At 47.2% G+C, this 13,982-nt stretch overlaps 2 protein-coding genes across 2 annotated transcripts; both read left to right on the top strand.

Annotated features, from left to right (window-relative positions):
- Positions 1-8,412: 8,412 nt before the first annotated feature.
- On the top strand, positions 8,413-11,963 carry PtA15_12A353 (uncharacterized protein; the record flags this gene model as incomplete). The annotated part of the gene is made up of 6 exons (XM_053161953.1): positions 8,413-8,482; positions 8,869-10,026; positions 10,094-10,179; positions 10,245-10,610; positions 11,238-11,439; positions 11,512-11,963. The coding sequence occupies 6 exons, from the start codon at positions 8,413-8,415 to the stop codon at positions 11,961-11,963; spliced, it is 2,334 nt and encodes a 777-aa protein (XP_053025919.1).
- Positions 11,964-12,212: 249 nt separating this feature from the next.
- On the top strand, positions 12,213-13,457 carry PtA15_12A354 (uncharacterized protein; the record flags this gene model as incomplete). The annotated part of the gene is made up of 2 exons (XM_053161954.1): positions 12,213-12,406; positions 12,485-13,457. 2 exons carry the CDS (start codon positions 12,213-12,215, stop codon positions 13,455-13,457), a joined length of 1,167 nt encoding a protein of 388 aa, XP_053025920.1.
- Between the last annotated feature and the right edge of the window lie 525 nt (positions 13,458-13,982).

Genomic DNA, 13,982 nt, shown 5'->3' on the forward strand with positions numbered 1-13,982 from the left:
GAATCTAGAACCAACCCAGTGAATAATTCCATCTACCCACTGTACATATCATCAAGACAATGAAGACAGGGATTTCAATGCTCCTCAGCAGGAGGGTAAACTGCTTACGGTTGTCTCGAAACGAATCACCTGATCAAGCATTGATTGCCATGGACTCTTTGTACTCGGACATATCCTTGTCAAGATATTAGAGGCCCGATTTGTCACCTGATAAATAGACTGAATAGGATAGAGGCATTACCTAGTCGCTTCTTACAGAATCTTTTTCCTCGGCTTCATGTGATCGTAGTACAGCGAATCCCTTGAGCTCGATCCGTCGCGTTTAATGTCGAATTTGGAACCAGACGACGACTTTTCAATCATGAAAATTGCATCTTCTTCGCTATCGAGACGGACTGTTATCGGACGGCGAGGGGTTGGATGGCAGAAGAAAGGAAAGGGGGAACGACGGGTCATCAACACTATCAGTCGGACTAGCGCTATTGGATGAAATAGAGATTACGGACTGATGGGCCATGTTTATTCCAGCCCGTAGTGATGTGAACGAGGTGGTTGGCTGAGGGAAAGAGCTGAGAGGCGGGGCAGACCTGGTCGTTAAATACTCTCACTGGGCTGCCGCGATCGAGACCGAGCCGCGCAGATCGAGCTCCGATCAATCGGAGGTGGCGATACCCTGGCCATCGGTACAAATACAGGAAATACAGTCTTTCCTGGCGATCGAACTTCGAAGTGTCCTGGCAATCGCAGAAAAGACTTGGAGATCCGTGGCGAACTTCCCCATCCAATCTGCCGAGGATCCTTGATCGGCACGCAAGGAAGACCGTGATCGATATCGAAATGTTTTCAAGGATGGTGTAGCTGTTTGGCAGAAGGGAGGCCAAGCACTGTTCACACTGCCGGCTGAGACCCACCAGGGCCAAACAACTCAAGCCCGAACTCGTGTTTAGGCCCGCGCCCGGACCTTTAATTGTGTAAACCTCATGAAGGCACTAGACCCCCCGCGCGACTTGACCTAGCAAAAGGACGCGCAAGTCCAATTCAGACCTATGAACACCCTATCCACCCAGTAAAAGACTGCGCACGCAGATGCACGCGAGGCCTGTCGGTCACTGAGTTTCCGCGGCATTTTCTTCAAATCCCGCTCAAATCAATCCCGCTCAAATCCCCTCGAACTCCCAGCCAACTTTCGACTTTCACAGACTACAACACAACTCCACACCGGGTGCACTCCAAACCAAGCAGCCATACAACTATGTACATAGCACAAACTCACAGTCGGACAAGTCCCCACAACATCACACACCCTTAAAAAATTCTTGCCCTCACATTCCTTCTCTTTGGTGTTACACCGAAAAAGTCACAACTCTTGGCATTGTCATATTGAGCGCCTTTGGACACAATCGATCAAGTAGGTTGGGCAATAACTTATCTTTTTTGTTTTTTGCTTTGTGGCTCGGTTTTGTATTAAGAAATATTGCACTGAAGAATACGAAATTGATATGGATACTTAGTGATGTAAATAAATGAAATGAACAAAAGACACAAGAGACAACAACAAAAACAAACGGCAAAGGAAGCATAAGGCAAAACTAGCTGGGGTTGCCATGATCGTCATCTGGTAAGGCATTGTAAGGGTCCAATGGACCCTCACTGATGAGATGGATGAAAAGGCACAGAGATCGGCTGGTAGGCCGTCTAAGGATGTCTAGGTCCAAACTGTCGGGGGATTGATTGCAGAGGCTAGCCGGGAGAGAGGAGAGACTCTCTCTATTAGTCTAAATACACCAACAGGCGACGAGAAGGAAAAGAGAAGAGAAGAATGAAAACAATGCTTACCTAGCCAGGAGAGAGGAGAGACTCTCTGCCGGACTAGGGAAGCAGCAGCTCAGGCTAAGTATACGATGCGCGGGGGGTTACGTTATCCCATGACTCTTCGTGTGGAGCCCCGATGTCAAGGGGGGCTTCACAGTCTCCCCCCCTATATAGAGAGCAAAAGAGGGGGAGGAATCGCTATTGTAAAATGGTGGATGGTGACGGGAAGACAGAAGGAAAGAAGGAGACCGAGGACGATGAATTTGGGTGAAAGCAGTCGGATGATAAGGAAACCGGGGGCATAAGGGGTGACGACGGAAGGGGCGGTCAGACAGGGTACGAGAAACGTGGCGGGGAATTTTCGTTGGCTGGGCTGGTGGCCTGCGTGAATGAGGTCGACTAGAATGAGTAATGTGTGTCTCCGTTGGAAGTTCTAGCTCTGAGTTGGACGAAAACGGTTGGACTGGGGTTGGGAGAATCGGGCACAACAGGTAAGTCGGAACTGATGAGTGTAATGCGAGGCAGCGTAGGTCAGGCGTCTGGACTGGCGGTGGAAACGCTGATGACGTTGGTTGGTGGATCTTCAATTGTGGGCGAGCTGTGGGGGTAAGGACGCGTAAGCGTCGCCCAGCATGGAATTCATGAAGCACTTGGTTGGGGGAACGGACAGGATGTGGAATGGGGGGAGCATTGGAAATGGGCACATACTCCGTGGTCCCGTCATTGTCCACGGGGAACCACCTATCGAGGACTGACTCCACTCGCTCATCAACCGCGTGTACGTCAATGAGGTCGGAGGTGTCAGTGGGTTCTTCTGGGAGTGAGTACGAAGCGTCGTCCGATTTTGGGGCAAGTTCAGCCTCTCTTTCAATTTCATCGAGCGGTTGATCGCCATACGCTAAAGTCGTTGCTTCAAGTTGGCCTTCGATAGCCGAGATCAACGACACCTGAGAGTGTTCAAACGGTGGGGCTTCGTCCATGCCTGCTACTCCTGCCGGTTTGCCTGTGGGTCTGCCTGCAGGTCCGGTTTGTTTCTGAGTCGGACTTGACCAAGCCCGTGGGGCCACGTAATTCGGTGGTTTCGGCGGGATCTGGAAAGTTGGTGGGATGTAGAGCCTTGATCTGTCTGGTGGACCGGGACAAGCTCCAGCAGGGTTTCCGCAATGCTTTTTACAGAAATGGCATTTCCCTACCGAATCGAGGTAAGAATGCATCTTCCAGAGGTACAACTCGGGCTCGAGACGATTGGAGCCGAGTGGGGTCGCGTTGGCGCCGGTGGCGACAGAACGGTAGGAGGATTGGCGATTCTTAGCGAAGTCGGCGTAGAATCCATTAACGCGGTTCTCAAAGGTGCCATACTTGAACGGCTTCTGAGCGAGTAATTGGAAGTCGCGCACTTTGCTCTGAAGCGCTTGAGGTAGTCCTAAGACGACGAATTCAGCAAGGTCGAGGTCATCAAATACATCTTTCTCGAAGTTGACGAGGGACTGGAGAGTGCGGGCTTGGCTGCTGTACTGGATGAACAATTCGGCATTGGACATCTCGAGGCGAACTATTGATCGTCAGAGGTCTGCTCGCCAGTCTTCTGGGAGACAGAATTCAAAAAGTCAATCACGGAACTCCTCCCATGACTTCCCGGCGAACTTTGGACTTTCGACCCGGTAGAATGCGGTCAAGTTAGTGTCAGCAATCAGGGAGCCGATGATGAGACGCTTGTCGTCCGCATGAGTAACCGCCTTCGTCAAAAAGAAGATGGTGACGGCTTGGATCCACGTCAGAAAGACTTCGGCGTCTTGGAGAGGTCCGTTAAATTTGGGCCCGTCGGATGTTTGGAACTTTGTCAAGTCCACTCAATCAGACTGTGGAGCCGGGGACACTTCTTGTTTGATTCCGCCAGCTAACGCAGCTTTCTCAAGGGCTTTGATGCGTTCTCGATCAATCTTGCGCTGTTCAGCAAAACGATCCGCATCGGCTTTCCGTTGTTCTGCATCAATTCGGTGTTGTTCCTCGGCTTGTTGCTGTGCCGCCTGGAATTGGACCGCCGTGTTCTTTTGGATGGTGAGGACTGCCTTGAGGCAGTCGCTTAAGGAAAGCTCCTGCTCTGCGTCTTCCGGCTGGTAACCGGTCGAACTGGAAGTCGGGTTCATGCTTTGCTTGGTTGAGGGAGCAGGGAAGTTGGGGTCGTAGTTCGGGTGGTCAGACGATAGCGTTTGGGCGATCGCGGCGTTGTTCGATGCTGCAAGGGCGTCCAGGCGAGCCCGTCGACGGGCGGTACGGAGAATTTCTTCGGGGTCAGAGATCGGAAGCAGAGGGCCCGTGTTGGTGTTTCTTGTGGTCATGAACCGTGCTTGGCTCGGGGAGTGACGTGGTGTGAAGATGAGGGAAAAAGGAAGGAGGTCGATTGGATGAAAAAAAAAGTGGAGTTTGGTGTGAACGATCACACCGATACGAGGTCAATACGGGCAGCGGATCAAGAGCAGAAGGCGAGGGCAGAGGTCAATGTTTCTGAGGGCTTAGACGAGCGAGGACGAGGTCAGAAGGCGAGCAAGAACAAGGTCAGAAGGCGATGACAAGGTCGATAGTTTCGACCAAGACGGGGAGTGATTGGTTCGTTTGGATCAAGAAAAAAAAAGTGTAAGGGTCCAATGGACCCTCACTGATGAGATGGATGAAAAGGCACAGAGATCGGCTGGTAGGCCGTCTAAGGATGTCTAGGTCCAAACTGTCGGGGGATTGATTGCAGAGGCTAGCCGGGAGAGAGGAGAGACTCTCTCTATTAGTCTAAATACACCAACAGGCGACGAGAAGGAAAAGAGAAGAGAAGAATGAAAACAATGCTTACCTAGCCGGGAGAGAGGAGAGACTCTCTGCCGGACTAGGGAAGCAGCAGCTCAGGCTAAGTATACGATGCGCGGGGGGTTACGTTATCCCATGACTCTTCGTGTGGAGCCCCGATGTCAAGGGGGGCTTCACAGGCATGCTCGACCGCATTGAGCAATGTGTTATTTTCAACAGATTCACCATCTGAGTCCTGTTCATTGAGCACCGTCTCCTCCAAGAGCAGATCAATGTCAGCTTCTGGGCATCGGTTGTAGGAATTCTGTCTCAAGAATACAACTAATGCAAACCACTCAGCTGGCAATGTGTCCCGCTGCACAAAGCCCAAAGCAAGGAATTCTTTGACTGCCAGTACCCACGCAAGCATTAACATTTCGTGCTTCTGTTGGACCAATTCCAACTTTTCGCTCACAATTCTCCTGGTGGGATATGTAACCTGACCAAACGAAGCTTCCAAGACACTACAAACATGGATGAATTTGGGAAGGCACATATTGATCAATATGGCATATATTGATCAAATTATATTGATCATTTTTTTTTTTTTGAAATTTCTCTTTAATTTGTTTCCTTCCTGCAACATTATAACCCTTCTATCAACTCTATTTCTCTTCATTTCCTCCTTTCTTAGTTTTCAACCATAGTAGAAGCTTCATTTTGTTGCCAGATCAAATAGGTCATTTTTACATACTCATATGAATTATTCCTGAGAAAAAATAGTCTGTTAAGTCGGGCAAGGAGGGGAAGGGGGGAGGAGGAATGGGGAGGCATGAATTATTGTGACTTGAACCTTGCAGAAGGGTTGAAATCTACTTTCCAAAAAGTCTCAATATATCATGCTACACAATTTTGTTCAAATTTAATGGCTTGTATATATGACTCATCATATCCAATATCCTAAATTTCTACTAGGCCTGAGATTGATTTAACGTTTGTACCAGATTTGAGTAGCGTGTCTTATATCATGGAAGAACTCCCACGCTGTGCTGAGATATAGTAGGAGAAACACCAGGAGACTACCAAATCAGTGATATTTGGTAACTGATCACATTGTGGTTGTTACATTTGGAGGTTTTGAGGTCATTCAAGGTACACCATGATCCGTTGAGGCCATTTGATCATTTTTGTACCAATATCATGGAAGAACTCCCACGCTGCGCTGAGATGTAGTGGCAGAAACACCAAGAAGCTGCCAAATTAGTGATATTTGGCAACCAATCACATTGTAGCTGCTACATTTGGGGGTTTTGTGGTCATTAAAGGTACAAAGTGAATCTTTAAGGGCATGTGGAAAATTTTGGTACCAATGTCATGGAAGAACTCCCATGCTGCGCTGAGATATAGTGGGAGAAACACCAGGAAACTACCAAATTAGTGATATTTGGCAACAGATTGCATTGTAGCTGCTACATTTGGGGGTTTTGTGGTCATTCAAGGTACAAATTGAGACTTTGAGGGCATGTGAACATTTTGGTACCAATGTCATGGAAGAAATCTCATTCTGCGCTGGGATATAGTGGCAGAAACACCAAGGAACTACCAAATTAGTCACATCTGGCAACTAATCACATTGTGGCTGCTACATTTGGGGGTTTTGTGGTCGTTCAAGGTACACAGTGAATCTTTGACCGCATTTGATCATTTTGGTACCAATATCATGGAAGAACTCCCATTCTGCGCTGAGATATAGTGGCAGAAACATCAGGAAAACTACCAAATTAGTCATATTTGGCAACTGATCACATTGTGGCTGCTACATTTGGAGGTTTTGAGGTCATTCAAGGCAAACCATGATCCCTTGAGGCCATTTGATCATTTTTGTACCAATATCATGGAAGAACTCCCATGCTGCACTGGGATATAGTGGCAGAAACACCAAGAAACTACCAAATTAGTGATATTTGGCAACTGATCACGTTGTGGCTGCTACATTTGGGGGTTTTGTGGTCATTCAAGGTACAGAATGCATCTTTGAGGGCATGTGATCATTTTGGTACCAATATGATGGAAGAACTCCCACACTGGGCTGAGATATAGGGGGAGAAACACCAAGAAACTACCAAATTAGTGATATTTGGCAACTGATCAAATTGTGGCTGCTACATTTGGGGGTTTTGTGGTCATTCAAGGTACAAAATGAATCTCTGAGGGCATGTTAACATTTTGGTACCAATATCATGGAAGTACTCCCACGCTGGGCTGAGATATAGTGGCGGAAACACCAAGAAACTACCAAATTAGTCATATTTGGCAACTGATCACATTGTGGCTGCTACATTTGGAGGTTTTGAGGTAATCCAAGGTACACCATGATCCCTTGAGGCCATTTGATCATTTTTATGCCAATATCATGGAAGAACTCCCATGCTGGACTGAGATATAGTGGCAGAAACACCAAGAAACTACCAAATCAGTGATATTTGGCAACTAATCACATTGTGGCTGCTACATTTGAGAGTTTTGTGGTCATTCAAGGTACACAATGAATCTTTAAGGGCATGCAAACATTTTGTTAGCAATATCATGGAATAACTCTCTCGCTGCACTGAGATATAGTGGCAGAAACACCAAGAAACTGCCAAATTAGTCATATTTGGCAACTGATCACATTGTGGCTGCTACATTTGGAGGTTTTGAGGTCATTCAAGGTACACCATGATCCCTTGAGGCCATTTGATCATTTTAATACCAATAACATGGAAGAACTCCCATTCTGGACTGAGATATAGTGGCAGAAACACCAAGAAACTACCAAATTGGTGATATTTGGCAACTAATCACATTGTGGCTGCTACATTTGAGAGTTTTGTGGTCATTCAAGGTACACAATGAATTTTTGAGGGCATGCAAACATTTTGGTAGCATTATTGTGGAAGAACTCTCTTGCTGCACTGAGATATAGTGGCAGAAACACCAAGAAACTACCAAATTAGTCATATTTGGCAACTGATCACATTGTGGCTGCTTCATTTGGGGGTTTTGTGATTTTTCAAGGTACACAATGAATCTTTGTGGGCATGTGATCATTTGGGTACCAATATCATGGAAGAACTCCCACGCTGGGTTGAGATATAGGGGCAGAAACACCAAGAAACTGTTGTGACATGGTCATAGTACTCGACTGCGGCACATGTCACATACTTGTATTTAGTCTACTTTTCCATACTAGATTGAAAAGTATCCATTATTTACGAGCTCTACTCACAACAGGTTATGAGCCTCTCGCTAGAGTAGCTCGTTTTTTTTTTTCCTCTATACAAGTAACCGGCGCATAGATGAGTATATAATTAGTAGTCCATTCTGGACGAGCAAGTAGTCCTCTCAGGACGAGCCACAAGTAGTCTGCCAGCAAGCTTTTTTTTCTTTCTTCTTTTGTTATCACTCAAATTTGACAAACCTCATCATTTTTGCCTTCCAAGTCAACCTTCATCATCAACGCCAAACTTTTCCGTAATAACCGCTTAAGAGTCTGAGCGAGGCTAGAGCTAGAATCTCCTGGTTCTGTACTGTGTGGCGAACGCTCTGCAGGCGTTTAGGTTGGAGTAATTACCCATAACCACACAGACGGGACTAGGTTTGCCGAAACTCAAAGCTTAGCGATATCGACTGAAAAGTCGGTAGGAGTTAGTTTGCCCCTCAAGATATCGAATTGACCAATCAATCAACAAAACTCTGAATCTTCCACTCCGTTTTTTTTTCTATCTTCTCTCTCTTTCTTTCCCCCCCACGTTTTTCACTTTTTTCCCTTTGCCCACTCCCACCATGTCCGACAACAAACCCCCTTCCAGACGTAACATACCAGGAGCCGTAAACCGACTGGGGGCGCTTCCAGGTCTGTGAACTGTTAAGATAGTGTATTAGCATTTCCCTATGTAGTATGCTTCTAACCTATACACCCACAACTTAGCCTATATTATACATGTATATAGTCTAGTTGTTCTTCTTACTGTTATCCTTTCTCACTGAATGATGATTTTACTTTGACTTACTGTGCTCAGACTTAGTCCTCAACACCTCGTCAAATCTCTCTTAGTCTTGTGTCACCTCAGTTACCCTCAACACGAACCATCGACTGGGTCACACCAAAGAATCCAACATTGAAAAACATCCTTGGGCCTCAGGTTACGTCAAACAATTTCTTCCATCGCCGGGTTGGTCGTGCAGCAACAGACGTCAATCGTGGTACTGACTCCTCTTCATTCATGCGTGCCGATAAAGGGAAGGCTTGCACGTTTTCAGAAGATCTACCCGAGGAAACCACGTTCCAACCAAGGCTCACGGACAGAATGATTGGCTCATCTGCCACGAATTGGCGACGGACGGAAGGCCCTCCACATGTCCAGAATCTCTCTCCACAACCTCTCAATCAAACCGAACCAACAACCCCTCCTCAGATGCCATCGCAGGCTGACATTGCCAGCCTGATAGCAGAAATGAGACTTCAGCGTGAAGAGGAGCGCGCCAGACACCACGAAGTGATGAATCGCAGGGCAGATCAGGATGCAAGGATCAGACAACGGTCGTTACTCAATGAGGCTACTAAACTCTCGGCTATAGCTTCAGCGGCGGTTAAGAAAATCCACCCCGATTGCATCCTGAAGATCGATGGATCAAACATCACCGAGTGGGAAGCTGCCCTGGCCGTCGTCGCTTTTGAGCGCTTTCAATACCAACACTTCTACACGCCCACTGAAGGCTATGTTGCCGACCCGCATCACGAGCAGATTGCCCGTGAAATCATACACTCCTCAGTGCACTGCGACTTGGCCTACGACCTTTTGGACCTCAACAACTCAGCTGAAGTCGTCCAGCACTTGACTAGCAAGTTTCGTGTGATCAACAGAGCGAAGCAACTCCAAGCGTGGGAGACCCTCAAGAAAATCAATCTTACCGACTACAGCAGTTTGGCCAAGGCAATCGCAGCATTTGACAGATGCGCGAAAACGTTCATCGAGCAGCGTGTGGAGTTCACGTGGGACACCGTTATGGGATTCATCATGCAATCGAATCTCAACACCAATCTTTGCCCTGTCCTGGATTGCAAAGTAGACCTCTTCATGGAGACCCATGAATCTGAAAATCCAATCTCCAACGACATCCTCCGGTTTTGGGATGCAGCCCGCTCTGAACAACGACTAGCGGAAGAAACAGGACGTGCGGAGTCGTCTGCTTTAAAAGTCTCACTAGCTAGCCAAACAGACTCTAGCTTTTCAGGACCCGTTTCAGGAAGCGTTTCAGGAAACGTCTCAGGTTCAATTGAAGACTCAAAGATCACTGCTATGGCAGTACAGAAGCCTCCGGATTGCTACATATGCAAGCAAGTTGGACACATCGCTCCACATTGCCCAACCAGCCGCAAGAATACACAAGCTCAACGTAACACCGGCACCGTCCCCCCTCCCTGTCTGAGCTTTCCCTCATGCTTGGTTACTTACAATTACAGCCGCATTCCCTACATCAAACCATCCCAACCAGAAGTTTGACAAAATCCTTCTTCCCGACCCACTGGAGTATCGCACCCCAGGACCGGTAACCCTGTCCCACCAACAAAAACTGTGGAAACAAGACAAATCAACCCCGACTTGTTTGCAGAGGAAGAGGAAGAAGTCAAATACACTTTTGAGAATGAAGACCTGTCAGCCGAACCCACTGGCCATCGTTTCAATCTCCGGGAAATGACCGTAGACCGCAACGGTCAAGAAGTCATCTGGGACACCGGTGCCTCAGATAATGTCACTGGGGACAGGTACGCACTGTTTGACTTCACATTGCTAGAACAACCGATTGCTGTCAAGGTTGCCACTGACTTGGCGTGTGATTTCATCACAGGTACGGGTACTTTGAGATTTGCCGGGATGAACAAAATGACTATCGCTGTTAAGAAGGTCTATTACTATGAGCGAGCAAGGTCCACTCTACTTTCCATTGCTGCGTTCAAGAAATCAAATGCTCAGTTCAAAGTAAACACTAATTTTGACTCTATTGATCTGCTATCTAGCGACGGAAAAGTTCTCCTCCGAAGCATATTCAATGCGACAAAAAACTCGTGGCCGGTGATTCGACCTATGCGCGCTTTCTCTTCCCTTCCCTACTGCCCATCTACTTTGTTTCCCAACTGTTTCTCACCTGCAATTGAGGCACATGCCGTTTTCAAGTCACCTACTCTGGTTGAACATAGCCAGTTCACATGGAACGCTGAGGATCTCACTGCAGATGAGAAGACCCTCCTTTTTTGGCATTGGTTGTTCGGACATGCTAGCCTCAGGAAAATAAGGAGAATGGTCAAGCTTCAGCTTGGATATGGTTTGCCTGCAACAATGCCCAGAGGCTCCATCAAATGCCCCGTGTGCGCCATATGCAAAGCAACTAGGACGTCAGCACTCGGTCCTTCAAATTGTGTGTCTGGTAAGTTATCTGTAGTTTGTGTCAACCTAATGGGCCCTTTCGACACACCAACGCTGAGCGGCGGAAAATATGCGCTAACTATTCGAGATGTGTACACGTCTTACAGTGAAGTAAAGATTTTAAAAACAAAAGGGGAAGCGGCGGCGATACTGATGCAAACCGTAACGCGATGGGAAACTCAGACCGACAGCAAATTGAAAATACTACAATCTGACAACGGTGGTGAATTTGACTCAAAAGTCCTTGGGGATTTCCTCAGTAAGAAAGGTGTCGTGGCTGAACGGTCCTTGCCATATCACCATTTCCAAAATGGAGCAGCGGAGTGCTACAACCGTACGGTCTCCGACATGGGACAAAGCATTCTCTACGACAGTGAATTGGGACGTGAGTTTTGGGGTTACACCTTTATGTGGTCAGCATGGACACTAAACCGCATACCTAATCGGATAACAAAAGAGAAGACTCCGTATGAATGTTTCTTCGGAGACAAACCTCAGCTTGATAGAACACGGGTTTTTGGGTCCAGAGCCTACGTCCTTGTGGCACCGGAGAAACGAAAGAAATTGGACGGCCGAGCAGTTGAAGGGCTAGCTGTAGGACACCTGGCGGAGTCGAAAGGCTGGACGTTCTGGCTCCCTGCAACCAAGAAGCTGGTATCCTCCGCTTGGGCGGAATTTGGACGCAACGCTCTACCGTCGACCGCGGTCGTGGAGACTTCTGGAGACTTGAAGAAGGCTGAAATGCTACCATTGATCACCAAACCCGCGGCAGAATCAAGACATCTGGAGCTGGGTGACTTCACCGAAGAGCGTCGAGTTGAACTCCAAGAAGAGGCAGTTGATGCGGTATTAAAGGATTGTCACGATGAGTCCAACGAGATCCCGTCGTCTTTCAAAGAAGCTATGTGATCCAAAGATGCAGCGCGATGGAAGGAGGCTATCAATACCAAATTGGCCAACCTGAAGAGAAAATCAGTTTGGGTTGTACGCCACCTACCGAGCAAACATTGAAAACTCGGTGCTAGATGGGTCTTTGCAAAGAAGACCAATTCCAATGGTTCCATCAAGTTCAAGGTGCGTTACGTAGCCAAAGGATTTAATCAAAAGGAGGGGACTGATTTTGCGCACACGTTTGCACCAACGGCGACCTTCACATTGATGCGCATCCTGCTTACTCTGGCAGCAAAGAATAACTGGCCCGTCTACAACTTTGATTTCGTGGCGGCTTACCTGAATGCGCCCATCGATGAAGAAGTATGGGTACAGGCTCCTGAAGGGCTAGACGTCGAAGCAGGGGAAGCGTGCCTTCTGAAGAAGGCACTTTACGGGATGAAAAAAGCTGCTCGATGCTGGTGGAAACACCTGCGCGGTACTCTAGCTGATCTGGGTTACATATCCAGTTATTATGACTCAAGTGTTTAAACTCTCAGCAACAAGGTCAACCGTTCAATAATTTGGGTTCACGTTGACAATGGTATTGTCACCGGCTCCTCTGATGAGGCACTCAAACTACTTGAAACACAATTAAAAGGAAGTTTGGAAATCAAGTGGGAAGAAGGTCTTTCAAGCATGGTGGGAGTCAAGATTACGCGTACGGAAGATGGTTTTGAACTACGACAACCTTGTCTGATCTCGAAAATCCTGAATGAACAATGGGATGGTGTCTCTCTTGCATCATCTCCGCTCCCGGAAGGGTATTCTGCTAACTCTGACGACAAAGAGCCGGGAGTGAACAGTACGGATTACTTATCTGCTATTGGCAGTCTCAGCTATGTTGCTGTTGGAACTAGACCCAATATCACGTACAGTGTGAACTATCTTGCACGTTTCTCAGCCCGACCCTCAACGATCCACTGGAAAGGCCTACGCCATCTGATCAACTACCTAGCAAAATCAAGGGACATGCCACTGAAGATCCAACCGTCTAAGATTTGCCATTCACCGGTGGATTGCTACGTCAATGCAAACTGGGGAGGTCCCAACTCCAGATCATCATACGGTGTACTCATTCGACTGTACGGTGCGCCCATCATGTGGGTGTCACGCAGACTGGTTACAGTGGCAAGCTCGACGTGCCAGGCGGAGTACATGGCACTTGGACACGCCACTAGACACACACTGTGGATCAGGAACTTACTGGCGGACATTATTGGAGCGGATTGTGTTGTGAAAATCCTCTGTGACAATCAGTCAGCTGTGAAGATTGGTTGTGAGGACGCTTCCAACAAGAGGGCACAACACGTAGAACAAGACTTTTATGTTACAAACCAAGCTCTCTTTCAACAAAAAACCTCTCTGAAGTGGATCCCTGGGAAAGAACAACTGGCCGACATCCTGACAAAAGCTTTGGGAAAATCAGCACACAAACATCTTGCAGCGGTAGTTCAAGGTCATGCGGGTTAATTTCTTCTTTAATTTCTTCTCCTCTGTTTTACTCTCAGCTATCCCATACACATTCTGCCTCTTATGTTATTCGTTGTTATTTTTATTTTCCTTATTATTCCTTTTATTTTGTTCCTCTTCTGTTTTTTTTTTCGTTTTTCATTTTCCATATTATTGTCCGTTTCTTGTCAAGGGGGGGGATGTTGCGACATGGTCATAGTACTCGTCTGCGGCACATGTCACATACTTGCATTTAGTCTACTTTTCCATACTAGGTTGAAAAGTATCCATTATTTACGAGCTCTACTCACAACAGAAACTACCAAATTAGTGGTATTTGGCAACTGATCAAATTGTGGCTGCTACATTTGGGGGTTTTGTGGTCATTCAAGGAACCCAATGAATTTCTGAGGGCATGTTAACATTTTGGTACCAATATCATGGCGGAAATCCCACGCTGCGCTGAGATATAGTGGGAGAAACACCAGGGAACTACCAAATTAGTGATATTTGGCAATGGATCACATTGTAGCTGCTACATTTGGG

Source organism: Puccinia triticina, chromosome 12A (assembly GCF_026914185.1).
Source record: "Puccinia triticina chromosome 12A, complete sequence".
In the NCBI taxonomy this organism is placed as follows: domain Eukaryota; kingdom Fungi; phylum Basidiomycota; class Pucciniomycetes; order Pucciniales; family Pucciniaceae; genus Puccinia; species Puccinia triticina.